Below are 23,712 nucleotides of genomic sequence, written 5' to 3' on the forward strand. Positions count from 1 at the left end.
GGCTGCAACCGGAGGTGGACATGATTGGACTTGATTTGCTGGGCGGTCACGCAGGCAAGAGCTAGATCAGATTAGTGGATGGTGACACTGCTTGGCTGCCAGGCCGGTGCATCTGCTTCCCTGTCTGCCTACCTGTCTGTCAGCCTGTCTCCCTGCTATTGTCCATGTCAGTCTGACATAGTTAACAGTGCAGCAAAGTAAAGCACAGCACCACAACATAGTCCTCTCTGGAGAAAATGATCTGGCGGCTTTCAAAGTTTAAAAATGATTTCAAAGAATTATTATTATTTGTGTCTTTCAGCCCTGTTAGCTGTTTCCACATAGCAACTTATCTCTAGTTCACCTTTGCTTAAAATACTAAGAGTGCATTACACTGTAGGACCAGGAGCACAGTGATTATGGTCCATTTATGTAATTACTATTTAACACATAACATGAACACAGAAGAAAAAAGACATTTTTTAACTATGGCTACAGGACTGAAATTCACAGAGACTTATGAAGAGGTTATCGGCTACATTTTCCCTTTGGATGGAAATCATGCACCTAAAACACTAATACTTCACTCTAATATGGTTTTCCCTGCTGAAATAATCTCCACTCTAATACCACTGAATATAGCATATCATTTAAATATCTATGTATCTATCTAGGTATTATTGTTTTCACTTGCTCACTTTTTTTACTTACGTTTAATTTACTTGTCTGATTTTTTTTGTAAAAAAAAAAAAAAAAAAAAAAAAAAAAAAAGACAGATACTAAGCTTCACTAAATGAAAGAAAAAAAATTGTGTATGGAGAGTGAGGGTGAAAAAGGATTGGCTAAATCTCTAATAGTTGTAATTACAGTGGAACAGACTTGCGTTTTGAGTTATAACACCTTAAGACCCCACTTTCCACGGGCAACTCAAACTCCTGGAAGTCATATCAAGCTTATATAATAAAACCGTATACAGTCATATAGATTGCAGATTAAATCTTGATTCTGAAGATACTGAAGAATGTCATATTTCATGAATATTTGCTCGGCAGCCTTATTCAATATTCAATTCAGGCCTTCAAACGCACAGGGTTATACATTTCTAAGGACCGACTGAATATAAATGAAAAGCTGACAGTCAAGCTGAGAGCAAAGCAGGACTCAACACAATGCTCTGCAGTGCCAATATTGAAATCATGACCCTGTTACCCCCCCGCCCAATTTCCCCTCATGCCGCTTTGCCAAATCTACTTCTCCATCCGTCGGCACACAGCCTGAGGGAGAAGGGAAGAATGAGTGTGTATGTGTGTGTGTGTGTGTGTGTGTGTGTGTGTGTGTGTGTGTAGATCCAACTGCCATCAGCGTGTGGGAGCCAAAGCCGGTCTAGTTCATTAGGGTTAATGGGGTCTAAATTGTAACACAACACCGCTACACCTCAATGATTTGCAGCCATCCAGCAAGAGATTATGACTGACAGTGTGTGTTTGTGTCTGTGTGTGTTTGTGTGTGTGTGTGTGTATGTATGTGTGAGCTGTCTTACATTATAGAGCACAGTGGTCCATCCCTCCATGGTGATACACTGGAAGACAGTGAGCACAGAAAACAGGATGTTGTCAAACTGGGTGATGCCGTCATTCGGGCCGATCCAGGTGTTATTACAGTCGTACTTGGCAGGACACTGACGCACGCCGCACGGGAACTCCGACTCAGACAGGTCCACCGTCTCATTTTCTGAACAGAGAAAGTGGACATACAGGTAGAAAAAAAAATCATCACACTTACTTTGCTTACTCTTAAGCCATGTTGCCCATCAACATTGCTCTAGAGTCATTTCTTGAGGTTTATTCTCAGACAGAGCCTTCAGAAAAATCTTTGTGGAAAAAGAGTTAAAGGACAGGTTTGGATTTTTCAATGCAACTGTTTGGTCTCATCATTTATAATAGGACATAGAGTAGGACAAACCCCTATCTGGCTTGAGTGACAAAGAACGTTTTCAATTTTCAGTGGTGCAAACCATGCTTTCTAACAAGTATTACTTGTATTTAACATAAATTGCCTTGCACATATCTTTGATTTTATGCTACCTTCAACCTTCCCGACTGCTCTACATAAGTCTACAAATGTTTAGGGTGCACTGTGGTTGTTGTAAAAGTAGTTCCAAGACATAGTAATGAACAGTGGTTATGCATTGTGAGACTCCCGTGTATAATGGTTTTTGAGGCCAAAAATGAGGCTCCTGTCGCACTGTGTTAACTCTTTATCGGGCAAGTGACTATTTTTGGTAATTTCAAAAATTTTACATATCACGCCCATCCCCTGACTCAGTTAGTTCAATAATCATTTGGTCTTCACCCAGCCAATCAGCAAAGATCGCTCTACATCCCAGGTCACATGATTGTGGCATTTGACCAATCTCATTGGCTTTGATTTTCTATAGGAAAATGAAATTTTTTGAAAAATTTTATAAAAGTAATAGTCATGTTCACTAATAACAGTCTAGGGTTTTTTTTTGTTTGTTTTTTTTTTGAATTTCAAAGTATTTCAATGAGTGCCCTATAAAGGGTTAAAGGCTAGCAAGAAGCTGCAGCTGAAGTTTCATGTGTCTGAAGCTAGTTGTGCTAAGTACAATTACAAATGATGGGATATTTTTAAGATAATTTGTTTTTGCATTTGGTATTTTATTTGACAGTATAGAGAGACAGCAAAGGTAGGGGAGAGAAGGGAAGAAAAAGCTCGGCTCTGAGTCGATCCAAGGCTGCTGTGGTAAGGACTTTACTTTTGATATTTAGCTAGAGGCCCATTCAACTTCATAGTGATGGAAATGGCTGGGAAGTTAATAACAGCTGCCAGTGTATGTGCAAAATAAGCCATTGTAGCGCACTGCATTGTTGGCTTTAATTATATAGGACAACACTGCTGGGCTGGGTCGGGCTTTATCAAGTCTCCAGGTGCAGCCTGGTGTGCATTTATGCCGTACATGCATATGCCGTATGCGTGTATGCGCTACACCCTTGCATTTGTGATTATGACAATAGACCTCATACATAAAGAAGTCAACACATGCACCACACACACACACACACACACACACACACACACACACACACACACACACACACACACACACACAAACAAACAAACATGCACCTACAATTACAAGAATAACAACAGCAACAGTTGAAAGTCAGTCCTGCTAATGTGTTTTTATCATGGTGTAAGATGCTTTTTATCATCTCAGAGGGAAATAATTGCAATTGTAAAACACTGCTTTTAACATTTTTTTTTTCATGTTTATCTACTGTTTATGAATTATTCATGATTCTACAACAATTTCTGTTCCTTTCTACAAAGTAAACAGCTCTCTCTCATGTTTTATACACAGTCTATCTGTGGCAGAGGTGTAGTCACATTCTTCAGTTCTCTGCAATGCAATTTAAATAAACTTGACTTGGCTGAAGATGAAAACACTATCAGAGTGATTGTAGTCAAAGGATGTAAGTGTTGCCTGTCATAATGAGTAGAGAGAGCTCTGGCTCAAAATGATGAAAAATGGTAATTGTGTGCATGTGTATCCTGACATACACTTAATTTTATGGGCTCAATTCCATCTCATCATCTTCTTGTCTTCACTGTGTTATCTGTATGAAATATGTGTGTGTACAGGTAGCATGCAGCTTTTGAAATAGACATTTAAGTGCAGCACCAGTGAGCACCAGTGTGCTGCACACATGTGGTCTTCATGCTATGAATTCAGTGAGTTTGTACCCAGTATCCCAGGCACCGGTTTGCAGGTTTTGTGAAGTTTTCCGCTGTAGAACTCCAGGCCAATGATGGCAAACATGAGGATGGCAAAGAAGAGCAGCAGGCCGATCTGCAGCAGAGGAACCATGGCCTTCATGATGGACTTCAGGACTATCTGCAGGCCTGCAGGTAGAACACACAGCGACCAACAGAGTATATATGAGACTCTGGTCAGGAAAATTGTTCTAATGATGGACTCTCCCTTCAGTGATTACAAAATAAAAAAATAAAAAATAAAAAGCATATTAAATTGGAAGTAAAGAGTAATGTCTTTGCCAGACTGTGTATGACTTTTGAAACAAACCGACCTGTATAATCAAAACATTAAATCTCTTTAATATCATGTAAAAGTTTTATGTTTTATGTTAGCTGGACACCTTATGGCTACTGTGATATATTGAGCCAACATTAAATTAAATATCACATCAGCCAGTCTTCCACCTCCAGTACAGTACAGGTTCCTCTCTGACCATGGTTACATAAAAACAGTCTGTAAAAACAGAAATAAAATGTAATTCCCTTCACACATTTTATTTGCGAATCTAATTGTTCACTTATGATGCATCCCGGAGTTTACTCTATCTCTAAATAGGAGGAGAGGGACATCCTGCCTTAAACACCTGCTAACCCATGAATCCTATCAGCATGAAACTGATTCAGTGAACACTTTCATAGTCCCATGGTGGTCTAAATGCTGTGTTAGAGGCTTTTCCATGAAGCCAGATACAGATTTCCATAGGGATACGCTGGATACATGCATTGTTTTCTTTAGCACGAAAACTATTTGAATTTGAAGATGAATCTTTGCGCAGAATATGCCACTTCAATCCACAACTACAGTCCTTGGTATCCTTCAAAAACCTGGACTGGTCCAACCCTAATAGACCTTCTTTCTTTCCTTCAGCAAAAGAAAACAGCACTGCAGGGAGAACTGCCTGCTTTTACAAGAAGAGGATTTGGAGCTGGTAATGTGAAGTACTCACTGGGGATGCCTGACACCAGTTTAAGAGGTCTCAGCACGCGTACTGCCCTCAGAGTCCGCAGGTCTACAGGGATGTTCATATGTGCTCCTGCGGTGGCCAGGATCCTACACACAAGTGCACACAAGTCCATACACACACCCACACACACATGCACAAAGAGAAACACAAGACAGAGAGCCAGAAAAGAATGGTTATTGTCTTGCACATGCACATGAGCACCACAACTGAGACAACATACTACATTCTGTTCAAAACTGTTAAAAACCGCACACACACACATACACATGCATACACACACATACACACATACACACATATAGACACGTGCACATGTAGCTGCAGGAATGCTGCAGTGGCTCGATATGGAGTGTGAGAGCGTGAGGGTCTGCACCAGCAGGCGGTGAAGACGAAAAGAGAAAACAACAAGCGTGCTTTTTGGGGCTTTTGGCTGTTTCCCTGTGTGTGGGAGGATGGCTGTGACAACTGCTATTTAGGAGGAGAATAAAGAAAGCAGCTCCATCAAGGGGACAGCAGGACAGCCTTAGGCTGGAGACACATGAAACTCACGGACAAAAACATGCACGGACACGCACGCCACAAACACACATCGATCCGGCTGTTCGCACACAAACACACACCAATATTAAAGCCCTTCAAAAGTTCGAGTTTTACTTTGTCTGTTCTGTCTCTCCTCTGTGGCCTTCAGCCCTCAGACTGATGGGGAAGAGAAAAACAAACGTGGATGACCCCCTCCCCGCTTGTTTTCTACCCTCCCACTTTCACCTTCTCCTACTTGCTCCTGATACCCTTCTCTATCCTTTATTTCTCCCTAAACCTGTTTCCATGTTTTCCTCCCTCCACCTATCCTTCAACCTGCCTTTCTTGTGTCCTTTCCCATTACTCTCCCTCTTTTTCTTTCCTTCCACCCAAACTTGCACCTCTCTCTCTCCAATGTTCCTCTATTGACCTGAGCACACATTCATCTCCACTCAGCTGGACGCCTAGCGGGTACAAAACAGAGATGGAGAAACAAGACAAAAAAGGAATGAATGATTTTGCCGAAGATAGAGAGGAGAGGCATTTTTTTCTTGAGAACTTGAAGTCCAAGCTTCAAAAGAATCCCATACTTTTGACTCCGTAACTTCAACTTCTCTTCTTCTCTTCTGCGTCTGCTCTGAAATTACCCAACCAGGTAAACCCAAGTAAACACGATAATCCCTCATTGACTTACATATACATATGACTTACATTAAATCCACTTAAGTCATGAAGAGGAAATGTAGATGAAGGGGATGAGACATATTACAGGAAGATTATGAAGATGCTGCATGTGCCAGTGCACACATACAGTGATTTCCATACAGTCTTACCATGCTGCTGTGGCATAATTTGCTATAAGATGATTTTGTGTTTGAGCAACACACAAGCTGGCAACACAGAAACACAGACCCAATTACATTCCTGTGGTATAGCAGTGAGAATTAGTCACATCCATAGTGTTAGGAGACAAGGGGTGTCATCTGATTTAATTAAGAGATGATAGAGAGAGGCAAGAGAGAGAAAGTGAGCGAGAGAGAGAGAGAGAGAGGGATTAAAATAGCTCACCATCATCCACACAAATATAGAAATGGAATTATCCTCCTGAGCCTCACATAGCCTCACACCTCTCTCTACCTCCACGTCTGCCTGTTCGGATTGCCTCCCTCCCCTTTCCACCTCCGTCCCATCCCTCTCTCTCCACTCTTCTTCTTCGCCCTACTTTATCTCTTGTCCTTCCTCCTCCTCCTCCCTTCTGCCCCCCCTCCTCTCGCCCACCTCTGTCATCTCATCCCCCTCTTCCTCCAGCTCTCCATCTTTCTCCAAACCATTAGTCAGTCCGGGCTGCTCTTTAGTTGTTATGGAGACTAGGGGGATGGAGGGTCTAAAAATGGCCTCCTCATTTAGTTCACTGTTAGTCAGTGGACATCCTGGTTCAGACTGAGTTTGAAGCAGTAATTTTTTTTTTTTTTTTTTACCCCGATGTGTTTTCCCATCCTAAGAAGCAGAAGCTATGAATCACTTTAGTGGTCTACTGGGGTGCCACGGCAGACTGGAAATCTCATCCAGACACAAAAATTGTCTGGATGGATAGATTACATTAGGTGTGAGCGAAAATCTCTTTTTTTTTTTTTTTTTTTTTTTGGTCTTTTGGGTGAATTGTTCCTTTAATGGGTACAAGAAATGTGTTGTCTCTGCAACCGTACAGAAGGAAGAGTCGGGCGGTCTGATGGACTCGCTGGAGGCCACTTCGTGAGCGCTTTAATTGATCCCCCACAGACAGCACGCAGCAAACCTGCAGCTGTGTGGTAGAATAGTCACCTTTAGTCACCAGGAGCCGTCAGACCATCACACATTTCACCGTGGCAAAACAGCATCTCTCACCTTGCTCTCATCTGCAAGGCACTGTGTGAGAGATCCACTGTAGTGAACTGAGCTTATCCCCTGGTCAGTTGTCAGCCTTGATAAGTGAGTAACACTGACATACCCTGCAGTAATGACAGCTTCCCACTGCGTGACAAATCTGTCATGACAACTGCCAAGCCATGATACTGATTACGCTGTGACTTATGCCCCATGTCACTGTCAAGCAGCAAACTAATATGAGATGAGCGCACCTTGACTATTGTAAGAATATTAACTGCGGAGTGTGAGTTACTTCAACCAAGAAATTAGAATCACGGCTCGCTCTATTTATTGTACCGAGCGGAGTAAATGCAGGTTTGGTTAATCAGGTGCAAGAACATGAAAGCATGTGGGGATTCACTGACATGCAGGGTTAAGCAACAACAGTAGTTCATATTTACTGTAAAGCGACAGAACAAAACATACAACACACAGCGAACACATATCACTATACAGTCTACATATGCGTAGTCAGGATTGCACAATCCAGCAGCGTGGCTTGCAGCAGGTTGCATCAGTAGGGGAGCGTCCAGCCGTGTGAAGGAGCAACATACCATGAGATAGCAGTGCAGCAGTGGATGGAAATGCATGGAATAAATTCTGTGTCTCATGGAGCGTGAATGTAGTAGCTGATGCAGGGTAGTGTACAGAGATACATGTGGATATAAGAGGCGCTGCCTGATTGAACTCGCAACTCAAACTGAGTGATAGGAATAGCATGGACTAGGCTCTTAATAGGGTAAGAAATTACTGTTGTTTTTTTCAGAGGGCATTATTTACCACCTTGCAATATGTACATTTTTCATAGGCAAATTAATTGAACGATGAAATAATGCATTGACACTGCATATCAGCAAACAAATGCTCAATTGGTGCAGTACCATGAGGTCAAGATTTGTCTTAACCCATTACTTGAAACAGGTGGCACTATCCTTATATAAGAGGATGGTGCCGTTTCCCTACTCTCTGACCCCAACCCCTCCTTCTATCCCTCAACAATTTATTTATTATTTATTTATATAACTACTATTCTTTTTTTTTTTTTTTTTTTAATAATACTCCCATTTACATTTTGTTGACACAGTGGCTTCCATGGAGTCCTAAAGCTGGATGCATGGTGCCAACATTTTCTATGGCTTCTGATTGTGTACTCAAAAATTTGCTTTTTCTCAAAATGCAATGGGAGGAATGCTCTAGTGACAGCTTCCCCAACTTCTGAAAGTGACCAAGTTGAATTTATACATGATTTTTTTCCCCCAAAGATGTGACTGTAAATTTCATCTGCACTTAACAAAGCTTCAAGGGAATTTGTTGCCCCAAGGCCCCATAAATTTCTGACTCTGATGTTAATAACACAGGGACTACGACTGTAGACTGGTAGCATTTCTGTGGATACAGAGAATGTTGCAATGTATTAAGAAAAAAGGAAATTCAACTTGATAATGACATCAACCGATGGTCTCCGTGAGCAATCTAACAACACCATATATAGGTACATTTGCTAGTTTATAAATGTTTGAAGATAAGTTACTGTGAAATAGCAATTTGAGTGTCCTTGAGCAAGACGGTGTATCCCCATAAGCTCCAGGGACGCTGTAGTGCAACGTGAACAATAGACTTGGACACAGAACTTTCTTTTTCTGAAAATAGCAAATTGATTTTAACAACAAAATCAAATGTTAGAGCGATTTTTCAAGGAGGAAGCTGCATCAGATCCTGTCCTCTAGCATGCGCTCCTTACCCCATGACACGTTGTCAAAATTTCCTCCAAACTTTTGAACGAGTTGCATTTTGGACCCCTTGTGACTATTTTTGACCTTGTGGAGGGAGGTGGGCAACTGAAGAGAGAATTTCTGTTTGGGAGCAGTAACATGTCTCATATTTCCCCTTTAAGAAAACCTGCAGGACAGTAAAAAATTAAAAAATGCTCTTGGGACTGCAGTGCAGTGGGTGGTGTGTGTGTGTGTGTGTGTGTGTGTATAGCAGATTGTCTTGACTGAGTGAGGAATTGTGCTGAGGAACTCCTACACTGTGCTGCTCTGGTTGGTTTAGTTGATATAAGCCTCTATGCCTCCCACAGTGTGCGCTCTCATTTTTTTTTTTTTTTACTCGCTTTTCTCTTCTTTCCTTCTTTCTCTCTCTCTCTCTCTCTCTCTCTCTCTCACACACACACACACACACACACACACACACACACACAGACACACATATACCCACACGTATATGCATTCAAGTTGTTATGCAAGAGGAAGAGTCAGTGCACCATATACAGTATCAGTACTGAGTCAAACTGGCCAGGCTTCATGTGTATCAGTTATCTAAGTGTTAGCCTGCATATTGGTTTATGTGTCAGTTAACTAAATGTTTGCTCTTTGGCCAGAATGAATAATTAATTTGAGTAAATGATTTATTAGCCATCTGTTGAAGGGGAGAGAAAGAGAGAGAGAAAGAGAGAGAGAGAGACTCAATACAGTGCAGGAAAGAGATGTTGGTGCATCAACTCTTTATAGGTCACTAAAGTTCAGGTACAAAATATATAACCAATAATAGTAATAATAACAAAGTAATTAAATAAAAATCTACATGCACCATTCTTTATCTAAATTAATAATTATTTAAATTAATAATTATAAATTAATTGTTATTTGTTTGATATTGCATTCAACAAATTTGGATTTTGTTCTTGCGTTCATACAATAGAAAAATAAAAATAAAAAATAAAAATTTTTTTTTTTTTTAATTTAAAAAGGACATTTTGATTGTGTGCATTATGATACGTTGTATTATACAGCTTTTTTACACCTTTTATACACCTTTTATGGACAGGTCTACCTCGGGAAAAAAAGGTTCATTTGCATTCAGAGTACATGGTTTAGTAAAGAAAACAAACATTGAAATGAATTCCAACAATTGTATTTAAAATAGAAACTGAGCTCTGTGCATTTTGGCTTCAAGTGCTTTTTTTTTTGTCACACATTGCTTATTGGCAGTGATGCAACTCTCCACGCAACAGCACCCAAGGAGTTGCCTCAGCCCTGCTGCTATAATAACACTGACAAACATGTAGCCAGAAAACATCTGAATACATTTTTGATACTGGGGAACATTTTATTGTCTGTTGCCTACCTGCCTGTATTGTCACCTTTTTGAATCTTAAAAATGTTTTACTTTTTCCCAATGGTGCGTTTTCACTGGTTCACAAAGGCAGATCAGAGCATCGGAGAAGGCTGAATATGAGTTTCATATTCAGAGTGCAATATCTGCTGATGCCTATTGATGGCTGATTGATTGGAGCATCATGATGATGTCATCAGCAGCCATACTGTCTGACTGGCTCCCGCAGAGCTCAGAGGGGATTTCCCACAGGTCAGGGTCCGTGATAGTAAACAAAACCTGTGTAATTCATCACTGATTCAGGCTCCAGACTTGGTGAAAGAATCGTAATGATTTTTCTTTCCTAATTTAACCCAACAAATGTCATGAGCAGGTTACTGAGCTGATTTATCCAAACTAAGATCCAGGCTCAATATCTATCATATAGATGACAGCAGGGTTAGCACCTGACCTGCATGAGTGTTAATGCTAAATTTGTGATGCAGCAAGCACTTTGTACAAGTTGGATTTTTTAAGTGTGTGTACTCATTTTGTGTCGGCAGCTTGAGAAATGTGTTAAATCAGCTGAAGAAAACTGTGATCCATTTGTTGGCCACTGAATCTCAGTTTCCCTCAGCACACTTTGAAAAGTTCAAATGAAACAATCACGCTCCGATCTGGTGATTGTTAAAAAGTTAGAGAGGGATTTGTGGTGTGTTACATTGAATATTTTTTCTGTGGTCACTTTTGTGGAAAAGAAACTAACCTGCCAGCAATTTTCCTCGCTAGAACATCAAATAATGCAAAGACCAGTTTGGAAAGAACAGACTTAGAAAACAATACCAAACAGAGGGATAATAATTGTACTTGACAATCCACAAACATTTTTGTGCAACTAATTATTCACTGTGGGGGACTTCTCCAACCACAGTGTACTTCATCTTCAGCTTCAAGAGCTAATTCTAACAAGAGCTATGGTGACTGTAACAATTAGAGTCTCTTGACTTCCTCTTTTCGGTGCAATAAACCCTCTTCCCCTCTGGATACTCATCCATTCAGTCTAGTTAGATGTCGCAGGCACTTGTGTGCGAACTTTAACCAGGTAGGAAGAGATGACACGTGGTATCGTATTGAAAGTGAAAAAACAATTTATCCAAAATGTCTGCTTGAAGCCATGGACTTCAAATCCTGCCTTTCAGGGAAATTGTGCTTTTAATGTAACAGCAGCGGATCTTTGCTCCATTTCTCTTGCCTCTGACACTGTGGAGAGTCAGTGAGAAGTGATTTCAGATGCAGCAAATATTGATTTTTCTTAGAAGACATCTTGTTGGTTAATTGGCTTCTTGAGATGCAACCACAAAATAACGACTAACAGTTATACAATTCATGCAACCCTCCCATCATTTACAGTCATACACTAATAAAGCCCTATAAAAAGTAATTACTTTAAATAAAAAATAAACAACTAAAATTGCTTTAGCTGTAGTGAAGCTATTTTAGAATCATTAGTTATCTTGATGAATTTCGCAAAAACAGCAATCCATACATCACCCAATGCTTTCCACATTTAATACATAGCACCTCAGTTAAAAACGAAACAAAACAAAACAAAAAAACATTGAAACAAATAATCTAAAAAAGAGCTACCTAATCAATACAGTGTGTGTGTATGTCTCTCTCCCTGTTGACTGAATCAGGTCTCTACCATTTGGGCCGAGGTGAGAGAGCGCAGCCTGCCAGTGCTGACACCTGCTGTGCCTCCATCTCCGTCTGTCTCCACAAACATGTAATTTCATTCTGAACTCTGAGTGACGAGTTTCAACAATATTTCAAGCTGCGGGGGAAACAGTGTGCCTGTGTGTTTCCATTAGTAAGTCTTTTACCAAAGCCTTTTACAAGAACAAATGTCAAACTGGAAACTAACTGATATGTAATGAAATTGGCCACTTTTATAAATCAATAATTCCACTGAATAATGCATGTCTTTTCTCCCAGAGATGGTCCTGTATTGAGACAAACATTTTCTTGAAAAAGCACTATGCAAAATGAAACCATTTTGCATTCAGTTTATGAACCGAAATTGACAATTCCCAAATGGGAAAGCTTCCTGTGTTCTTCAACAAGGAGGGTTAGTCTACATTTATTATGCTTTTGCAGTGCTGATAATGTAGATTTTCACTCGTAACTGAATTAAATTGAATTTGACTTGAGTTCCCCCTAGCATCAGGGCTGCTTTCATCTGAATGCAACACCTAATCTTCTCTGATCAGGTACTAGACTAGACTGCATAAAGGCCCTCAACACACTCTTTGTTTCACAGCCCACTCAGCCCCTTCACAATGCCTAGAAGAATTAAGGGGGAGAGGAGGGGCACAGAGGGAAACAGAGAGGGCTTATGTGACTGTCAAGTACTTCAACACCATCATCATTATTCACCAAATTGATTCAGAATCACAGTTAAAACACTACTTTTTCTCTGCAGAGGGCATGTCATTTGAATGTCACTGACTAAACTCTCTCTCTCTCTCACTCTCTCTTTCTCTTTGTCTCTCTCTCACTCTTTATCTTTTCCTCTTAAATATTCATGTTTTCTGTTTGTGAGTTCTGCATACTCCTCTTGGATCCAGCCCTCTCTTGATTTGTAAAACAGGGGCTTGTTAAAAATGAAAAAAGTGGCTCTAGCACTCCTCCTCATTCTGTTTCTCTCTCTGTCTCTCTGTCTCTCTCACACACAAACACACACACACACCCTTAAAGAGTACGTGCATAGGCACATTCCCTATCATCCTCTTTCCATCTTGCTTTCTGCTGAATCAAAGAGAGTAAAATATCTGGATGAAGCTGTAGTTCCCCTGAAAGAATCAGACAAATGTCTCCTGGTTCAAGCTAATTGTAGAGATATTGACCAGGGAAGCAGCAGGACAGGAGCCAGTGACAGGCGGACCTGGGGCGGGGTCCTCGGTTGCCACAGTAACCGCTCAGGGGGACACACACAACCCTGCTGTGTCCAAACTCATCAATCGATCAGACAACAGATGGATAATTAGATTGGCTAGGACACGTCTGTCTGTGCTTATATGTATATGTTTGTGTGTGTGTGTGTATTTGTGTGTGTGTATGTATGTGTATGTGTGTATGTGCATATGCGTTCTAACAGGTGTAGGACTGCCAAACAGACAGAAGGTGTTATTGGCTGGCACTGCACTGTAAGATATGCAGTAGTGGCACATTTGGTTCACACACATGAATGCACAACACACAAACACACACACAGACAGTCACACACACACACACACACACACACACACACACACACACACAGACAGACACACACCGTTCTCTCAGGCGGTGGTTTCAGTGAGTCAGGTACAGCACGGTTTGGACGCACACACACGACCTCTGAAATAATATAAGAGTGAAAACATTACAACTCAACATCAGCAGCAGTGGGTTGGAGGAGAGGGAAAGAAAAGAAAAGAAAAGAAAAGAAAAGAAAAGAAATGAAAGAAAAGAAGGGAAAGGAAAAAGAAAAAAGGAAGGAAGAAAGGAAAGAAAGGAAAGGAAAGAAGGAAAGGTAAGGAAATGAAAGAAAAGAAGAGAAGCAAATGAAAGGAAAGGATGGGAAAGAGGAAAAAAGAAGAAAAAAACCCAAAACAAAACAACAAAAAAGAAAAAAGAAAAGAAAAGAAGGAAATGAATGGAATGGAAACAAGCTTGTGAAAAGTAACCTAAATAAGTAAGTAAGTAAGTAAGTGAGTAAGTAAATAAGTGAGTCAGTAAGTAAAGGGTAAATGATGGTGTGATGCGGCCCGGCCCTCCTGCAGGCTGGCGGGACGTGTCGTGGCCCGTGAGAAGCTCTCTGTTAGCAGTCCCTCCTGCCCCTCCTCACAGGCAGGACTGACGGGTATAAATAGCCGCGCTCTGACACCCTGAGAGGACTAATGACTGATGACTGAGGGCTCTGGCATCTGCCTGCTCACACACTGAACCAGCCACTCCCTCGCCCTCTACGACCACATCATATCCATAATGTGAAAAAATAACACCTGCTCCTTCAAAATGTTTAATAACAAAACACTTTTTAAAATGTGGATAGTGCATCACAGAAATCCTTAGGAAATTCACAGATAAACCTGGGGCTTTTTTTCAATAATATTTTTTGGGGAAAAAAATGACTGTCTGTAGGATTCAACAAGTTAAATGTAATATTATGAAATACAATTTTTATACATATTTTGTGACAAAAAAATGAAGAAGCCCTGCCTGACATGGCTAATTTGGAAAAAAGCCCAGTGAGAAGACAACTGAGTTAAAGGCGATGTTTTTTTTTTGCTTAAGTTATGAAGCTTGATTGTCAGACAAATTTTTCAAATTTGGGATGTGAGAGCCCATCTGAGCTCCTCTAAGGAGCATCTTTCTTGATCATCTCTCACTCCCTCACAACAAGTCCCAGAGATATCTTAATTTGTCTGCTGGATCAAAGCCTCGCCTCGCCATCTCCTCTCGCAGCATCTTGTTCTCTCCTCTACGCCTTCCTCAACTCTTCTTCTTTAGATCTTTTCTCCCCATCTCCTCTCTCAGCAGGTTCCTCCTCTCTCCGCTCCTGTCTCTCTGCATCCTCTCCTTCCCTCTCCCCATCCCGTCTTTCCTCTCAGCTCGCCTACTCAGTGCCTCTTGTCTTTTGCTCCTCTGATTTTGAGTTTACATTTTAGGCATTGCGCTGACACTCTTAGAATGAAATCTACAGTAGAATAATCTCAGATTCCTAGATCAACAATTTTATAATAAAGCAGAGTAGGAAATCAATATCTTTTTCTCTCCCAAGGCCATTTTTGACCTGTTGATCTGATTTTTAAGCACATCACATCTGCAATTTTATTTGCATTGCATATTGGCAAGCAAACACCTAATTTGCACCACTATGATTTGTTTTAACTTGTTTTCCCTTACAGTCCATCTTCCACCCTGTTGACTTATTCATGATACAGGATTTTTGTTTTGTTTTGTTGGTTTGTTTGATGCAGAACTTTGCGCCTGAACATCTTTTTCTTCTACTGCCAGCTGTGTGTTGCCAACATGCGCGACTTTTTTAGGCTTTAGGCTTGGTTTTCGCTCAAAAACTCCATTTTTTCCCACTGAAAATCTGAAAATGCACTACAGGGAATGAAATGGTCATTCGCTTCCACCGATCAACTATGGTGGCCCACAGGGGACGATAACAATCAAAAAGGTGCATGTGAAAAACTCAACAGCAACAGGTCTCTCCCAAAACAAGCACACAGATGCCCAACATAAAGAACAGTGGCAAACTGGATCAGTCCACCTCCTAGGAGTACAAATCCCAATAAAACTCTCGCTGAGTGCAATGACGTTCTTCCCTACTAGCACATACCCGCCTAACTCCACTGTATTTGGGTGAAGGGAAGCAGGGAACACCACAACACACTTGGAAATACTGCCACATTTAACAGAAACTGAATGGACAGACTGCAATAGGTATAGGTGTATTTTGGGTGAACTGTTCCTTTAATTTCTGGCTCTGCAAGAAACCAAAGGCAACGAGAGCAAGGGTCAAAGCCGCAGCAGCTTGACAACAGATTTAACAGAAATTGCTGTGTATCTGCAGTGATCCTGGGCATCTAGCGACGTGTGCAGCAAAGAAATAACAATCAGGGAGAAAAGGTCCACAAGGTCTTTTCTTCCATCCCCTCATCTTTGTGCTCATCCAGCCCCTGCGAGTGATCCGTCTCTCCTCCCTTCTCTCCCATCCCCCTCCAGAGTCTGGCACATAGCGGTGACACAAGCCCTGGGTGGGCGTAACCCCACTGCCAAGTGTTGCCAGTCTAATGGAGGGCTTGCCAGCTCGCAGGACTGCCAAGGTGCCAATTAGTACCATTACACATGGAGGCACCCTTCTCATCTCCTCCCATTCGATCCTGTCCTCTCTTGCCTCTTTTTCTTCTCTCTTCATCTTTGGTCTCTCCCCTTCCTCTCCTGGTTATCAAGTCCTCTTCTCCGCTGTGGCTCTCCCTCACAGCTTGTCAGCATGGGTAACTGGCTGGGGAAAGCTTGTGTGATCAGACTGAGGCCTGACATGACCCTCAGCCCTTATATATGTAAATTTAAATGACCACCGTCTATAGCGACATGATCACAGCCTTTAAGACGAAACAGCAAGTGCCAATCTGATTATTCATACCTCCCTCCCACTCCCTCTGTGTAATACGGGGCATCTTGAAACACCAAGGCAGCGTGCTGAGGTAATCATGGCCTCCAGCGTTGACACTGCTAGCAAATGCTTCCATAATTACACATGTTCACACATTGTGTTGAGTGGAGAGCGTTAGGGATATCCATTGCAAAAAGCCTCACATGCACAGTCGTCTGAGTTAACAGTCATGTGTTATGCCTCCATGGGCAGCATCTTCTAAAATACAGTTAAATTAACCAGGCTTGCTGCCAACGTGAGGCAGACTCTGGTGCAGGCCACATCAAACAATAATTGTGAAAACCTGGCAACTCTACATTTCTTTCTCCCAATTTTATCACTTTAATTGAAAGTTCACATGGCTCTCTGTGTGTAAGCCAGGTTTCATGTCCCCGGGACTCATAAAACATTCAAAACACATTCTGTAATTTGGAAAATACATCAATGACTGTGAGGAAATCTCTTTTTAGTTCCTGAAGCTTACAATTTATGAGCTTTTCCATTCAGCGGTAATTTGCCATTTGGTGCGAGCAGTGCTGCAGTGTCTTGACAGCATACATTTTTATATAGGCGGCCCTGAGGCTGGGCACTATGTCTATATGATATGGATATTGTGATATGAGACTAGATGATGTCTGAGGTTTTTATATTGTAATATGGCACAAGTGTTACAGCAAAGAAATACAGTTTTCTGAACTTAATAGACTCTTGTTGCTGTTCTATTACTCCACCTGCTTGGTCATCATATTCATATCATTAATGACTGTTAATCAAAAATGTCTTGTGTGTGTATATCTTATGAAAGCACCAGTCACAATTACAATATATCAAAATTTATCCAAAATATCATGACATTTGATTTTGTCAATATTGCCCAGCCCCAGGTGGCCATTCTACATCTCAGTCAGTGAGGCTACAGTTAATACAATCAGTCACATACAGTATAGTCCAATTGTTAGAAATGCTCCTAATAGTATTCTAGACTACAAGTACACATCTTTTACTCAAGTAGAAGTACATATACTTATTTAAAAAAAAAAAAAAAAAAAAAAAGTCGAGCAAAAGTATAGATTGCTTCAACTTCTTTGCTTAAGTAAAAGTCAAAAGTACAGGCTCTGAAATGTACTCAAAGTATAGAAGTTAAAAAGTAGCCCTCTGAAGGACATTTCTACAGCCCTTTTTCTGACAGCCTGCTGTTGCTGCTCTGAATCTGCTCCGTCCACAATGTTGGCTGCTTCACTTTCATCCATGACACTTCTAGCTCTCCCTGTCACGGCCATCACTTTTGCTAGATGCCGTTTCTCCGAAGTCGAGTCTCCCTCTTGTGTGTTTCATCTTGTTACGTCTGTTGTGTGTGATGTGCATGGATGGATACACTGAAGGATTATCTTTTATGTGTTATTGTCCCATTCATTTAGGTCTAAATTGGTCTTGATGTTGGGAAGGCATGCAGTGCAGAATAAAAATAATTAATAATTCTCCTTAAAGCCTGAATATTTTCCGTAGAAAGTACAGATGTTTGTGTTAAAACATAGGGAGTAAAAGTAAAAAGTTGTCACAAAAGTAATACTCAAGTAAAATATAGAGAAATCTGTATAATACCACAAATACAACAAGAATTGTTGTGTGTCTCATATTTGTATATACCAAGATGAAATGAGACAAAACAAACCGAGTATTTACAAAATGACAATTAAAAAATAAACTTGTTGACTGTGTCTGTTGCTTATTTGCAGTTTGAGTCTGTGACCCTTCCTGTCTGCAGAGGTCTGTTAATTACTAACGGAGAGACAGCGCCGGTGACTCATCTAATATTACCAGCAGATCTCATAATCTTCACTCACTCCCTAATAAGGTTGCAAACCTCGGGCGATGGGCTATGAGTGAGCGTATATGGGTGTGTATGTGTGTATCTGTATGTGTGGAAGGTGTGTGTGTGTGTGCAAGAGAGAGAGAGAGAGAGAGAGAGAGAGAGAGAGAGAGAGAGAGAGAGAGAGAGAGAACATTTTCATTAATTCATCTTTGCTGTGGCCAGAATGATAATTTAGAAAGGGGTCTATCTACAGCTCACTTCATCATGCTGAATATTAATAAAATGAGACCTGCAAGGCAATTACATCCAGATAGAGAACGTTTCATCCCTAAATCACAATTTGGGCCCAAACTCAATCCATAGCAGATAACAGAAGAATAAACGCTTTTGCTGTTTTTTTTATAATTTTGTAGGCATATTTTTAGAGACGCTTTCATCTTACCACGACAACAAATGGCTTCCACAAAGAGAAAAAATTACAGTTTGTGTTTGTACTGTCAGGATCTGTCATTTGTGAATACCGGCAGATTATTGAAGAGAATGACACACAGATACGTTCAGATTTCCATGATTTCAGGTGAGCTGTATGACTGCAGTCTCAGCATGCTGTTCCAGACGGAGGACGGCAACACGTGAATGAGTTTTGGCTGGTCTGGACACACTGCTCACTGAAAAGTAAAGTCTGCAGCATCTGTCACTCACGGAACACATGAGACTAGAAAGGCCTCGCTTTCTTTTTCTATCTCTCCCTCTCAGGCATAAAATTGAATATTGCAGTTTTTGCAGCCAAATGTGATGTTTTCCACAATATCGAGCTATCCCAAGTCACAGGACCACAGCCAGACCAGACTGAAATGACTAAGTCTTTTATAGAGCCCAGTTATTTTGATGGTGCTATCCTGAAAGGAGTTGGAAGTTTCAATTTAATATTTGTATCAGCAGGTGCATATCTTAAATGTCCACTAATAACTGGATAACTGTTATTTTTTGCAGTTTTTGCATTGTAGTGCTTATTTGATTTGATAAGGATTTTTGTTTCTAATTGCTTTATACTATTTTATTTAACTTCTATCTAATTTAAAAAGGTTTGTTTAATTCTTGGCACTGGGGCTGGTGGCAGCTTCACTATATGAGTTGCAGTGGAATAATAATATCATGCAAAGGTCATTTTCATTATACATGACAATTTCAATTAACCCTTTAAACTTTCCCGAAATTTCCCCTTATGTAACTTTTAAGTTAAAGAAAACATTTTTTTTTCTATCGTTCCATAGTGTCACATATAGAGTTTATCTGCGTCTGCTGTTTGCAATGCTTCACTGAAGCTTCATCACACTTACATTTTGGAAAATGTGCAGCCGTTGTTTAACGGCTGCACCATCACGTCACAGAAAACATCTAGATGTCTTGTGAATGATTTTATACACATTTCCCTGCAATTCGGCAGGACATATTTGGTATGTTTGGAAACACTGGGATCCCCACCTGGATTTAAAATAACATTCTGTGGGTTTGAAAAAAGCTCAGCCTCACATCCATGACAAATCCACCCACAGGGGCAGGAGAGGTGAAGAGACTGAAAAAAAAAAAAGTGCTAAATTGTTGGATGTTGCACATAGGAACATCAAAAGTTAATTTTAAAAGATTCTAGAAGAAGAATCTAGAATAAATAAAAATGGTTGTTTTCTTAATGTTGAGTTGATGTTTGGGTGGATGATAATTTAAATATCACAATATTTTAATAATAATAATAATTCGAATAATTTTGCAATACTACCTTTTGGATATCATTCAAAACTCTCTCTCTCTCTCACTCAACAACCTTTCTGAATGAACAGAACAATCCATTAGCGTCCGGTCTGTCTGTCTCACTGTGTTTTAACTAAACTTGTAGTTTTGGTGCTGGAGGCTGAGGCTGAACGTCTTCACCAGTCACACATCAAATGAGCAACAGGCTGAGGGGGAAGTGACTGTATACTTCCCTACTGTCTTCCATAACACTTCTCCTTGGGTCACTTGTCTCTTACACATGTCTGCCAACACCCCCCACCTCTACCCCCCACCCCCCCCCTCCTCCTCCTCCTCCTCCTGCCTCTTGTTCAGAGCGAAGCCCGAGCTTGGCTCATCAATAATGGAACAGCCAGAATCAAGTAGAATTCTCTAAGAACCCTGCCTGCCACCCTTTGTACTTTTGCGCTATGGATTGATTAATATTTCATCCATGTGCATGAGTGAGTGTGTGCATGTGAGGAAGTAAGTACGGAGTGTGTATGTGTTTGTTTGTTTCTGTGTGTGTGTGTGAGTGAGTGTTGTCAAGGTTAAACAGCTGTTTCATCAAGCTCCTCCTCCTCTTTGTGCTCTGACAGTGAGTCACTTACCTCTCTTGAGAGGACAGCTGCTATAAAATGCCCTTTAAATATAACACCTTTCCCCCACAGAAGAGATAAACTGGTATGAGCCCCCCTGGGCCTTTAACCACCATGTAATTGATGTACTGTTGAGACAATGGCTCATAAGCAATCACGAGCTGCGACCACCTCACAACAGCCTACAGATGCTGTTGGCATCACTTCAGGTCATTCAGCAGTGGTTTCTGTGCTCAGTTTAGCTGTCCGACACTGTCTTCAGGTCTAACAGGTTGTACTGAATCCTGGAGCTCAGCTAAACTTGACTCTTTTCCAAGACTCTGAGGAAATGAATTAAAGAACTGAGGGAAAACAATGCTGCATAGGCAAGTGAAGAAGTGTATGCTACCTCCTCGTGTGGGTTGAGTTTATCAAATACACTTCTAAAACCTCTGCATGTTAGCAAAACCTGCATGCAAAATGGACGCTGCTATCCACATTGCTTGAAGATAAAATCCACTCCCAAATCTCCATCTTTTTTTTTTTTTTTTTGAACAGGAAATTAAACATTAGCACTCATAAAATTAAGTCAAATGCAATTAAGCTGTTAGTTAGGGTGTGTTCGGAGCAGTGTCCTTCCTTTAGTTCTGTTGACAGTATTGACATTTTAACGTGGACGCCCCACCACAAAACCGCACCCAGATCCCAGAAAACTCATTAGGAGTGAGAATGTGAGGCTTTATGAGCATAAGGAGATGCATGCTGACATCTGAGCACAGCAGTTCCGCATGTTTGGGAAGCTTACCAAGTATGTCACCTTGGTAGGGAAATCCTATCAAATATCAAATACAAAATCACAAAATAAACCTTTCCATTGTGATTTCGGCCACAGAAAACATGGGCAATAACCAAGGAGCTGCATCACAAACAACACAAAGCAAGGCACTGATCAACCTGCACAAAATCAAATGTGTTAAAAGCAACTGGCGTCTGTGTGTGAAAAGAATCTGTGACCATTTAAAAAGCTACATCGATCAATTATTCACCTGTTTGCAGCCATTTGAAACGAGCAATATCCCCTTTTGAAAGCACTGCGTCTCCTCAACCATATCATATCATACCTCTTATCAACTGATGCAAATCCCTTTTCATAGATCTGTATCCAAATGCTGCATGGCACACACACAGACACACAGACCCACACACACACACGCACACACACACTGCTCCACTTACCCACTGAGGACCACTATGAAGTCCATGACGTTCCATCCGTTCCTGAGGTAGGAGCCTTTATGGAACACAAACCCCAGGGCGATGATCTTTATCCCCGCCTCAAAACAGAACATCCCTATGAAGTAGGGCTCCGTCTTTTCCTGTTGGCACACAGCAGGAGAGAAAGCAGGTAGTCAGACTGATTTTTACACTACATTAAGCTGAAACTGAAGTACTGTCTCTGTGCATGTGTGAGTGTATGTCATTACAAGAATCAATTTAAAATTGTTTGGTATGGAGAAGTTTGAAGAATGAGGGCTCCATTGTAAGTAGCCAATATACACTACTCACAAAAAGTTAGGGATATTCGGCTTTCGGGTGAAATTTCAGGATGAACCTAAAATGCATTATAACCTTTACAGGTGAACTTAATGTGACCTTCTGTGAACTTTTGAATGCACATGTCCAACTGTTCAATGTTTCAGTACTTTTTGCACAAGTTGCTGTTCTCTAACAAGGAGTTTAACGGCAAAATTCACATCAGGTGTTTGATGCTCCAGCTCATCGAGGTTGTATCATTAGGGAATGGCTGCTGGAGACTGGGGTACCTCAGATGGAGTGGCCTGCACTTTCTCAGACCTGCATCCCATAGAAAACCTATGGGATCAGCTGAGTCGCCGTGTAGAGGCTCGGAGCTCTGTACCCCAGAACCTCAATGTCCTGAGGGCCGCCCTTCAAGAAGAGTGGGATGCCATGCCTCAGCAGACAATAAGTCGACTTGTGAACAGCATGAGACGTCGTTGTCAAGCTGTAATTGATGCTCAAGGGCACATGACAAGTTATTGACACTGACATTTTTTGTTATGGTATATCCACCACTGTTGTTGGCTTTTGTTTCAAGAAATTGTTTGAGATGAGGAAATCACCAGTGTATGCTTCTACTTAAATGCCCTACTTTCATGATATAATATCACTGTAGCGTGAACTTTTTACATTTTCCATAAATTTCACCCAAAAGCCAAATATCCCTAACTTTTTGTGAGTAGTGTAATTAGCAGTTTTGACTCACACTGCAATAAAAATCTCCATGAAGTTATTTAGTCTTGCATTCATGTTGAAACGTTGTTTTCTTAAAAGAAGGGGGAGAAATTCACCACTGGATGAGATTATCCAACTTGTTTCCAAAAGTTGTTCCAGAATTTATGAATTTGAACTTGAGTTAGGTGTCATTTTCTTTACTAGTGAGCTGATATGCTTTCTACCATGATTCAATATGGAGTATTAAAAAAAAAAAATCCTGGAAAAATGAAACTGCATTGGAAACAAGTGGGATTATCTCATCACACTAGCAGATGTTTTTAATTTGTTTTTGTTTTTAAACAAGATTTTAAGAATGATTATGAGATGACATGACCTGTCAAGATGGAGATGTTTGTGCAGTGCACTTTTTGATTTAAGTGACTTGACTTGCGTGTGTGTTTGTGTGTGTCTCACCAGTCTCTTAGACATGGGTGTTTTGTCCTCTCCAGGCAGGTGCTGCTCCAGCGCCAAGACAATACAGTTGGCGATGATGGTGGCGAGGATCATGTACTCAAACGGAGTGGAAGGCCAAGGTTAAGGAGCTTGCCAAACTTTCAAACGTGATTAATGTTGACTTTCAAGTAGTATTTCTTGATTTTTCCTCAAAATGACACATAGGGTTATTTGGTGTACAGCATGAAAGGGAAAGAGCTATACACCAAACAGAATGATGTGAGTCAATGGCTCTTCCATAATATGAGCAATCCTCTTTGAACACCTCTCTAGATCAGAGTCAAACACAAAAACAATGCA

The 23,712-nt window shown here is 40.8% G+C and overlaps 1 protein-coding gene across 1 annotated transcript in view; it reads right to left on the bottom strand.

Annotated features, from left to right (window-relative positions):
* The window catches only part of cacna1ea (calcium channel, voltage-dependent, R type, alpha 1E subunit a), a 95,582-nt gene that overhangs the window by 35,322 nt on the left and 36,548 nt on the right, over positions 1 to 23,712 (bottom strand). Inside the window, 5 exon segments of the mRNA XM_030049210.1 lie at positions 1,520 to 1,710; positions 3,745 to 3,903; positions 4,764 to 4,867; positions 21,901 to 22,040; positions 23,374 to 23,479. Coding sequence (XP_029905070.1) covers positions 1,520 to 1,710; positions 3,745 to 3,903; positions 4,764 to 4,867; positions 21,901 to 22,040; positions 23,374 to 23,479 — 700 coding nt within the window.

Source organism: Myripristis murdjan, chromosome 4 (assembly GCF_902150065.1).
Source record: "Myripristis murdjan chromosome 4, fMyrMur1.1, whole genome shotgun sequence".
Lineage (NCBI taxonomy): Eukaryota > Metazoa > Chordata > Actinopteri > Holocentriformes > Holocentridae > Myripristis > Myripristis murdjan.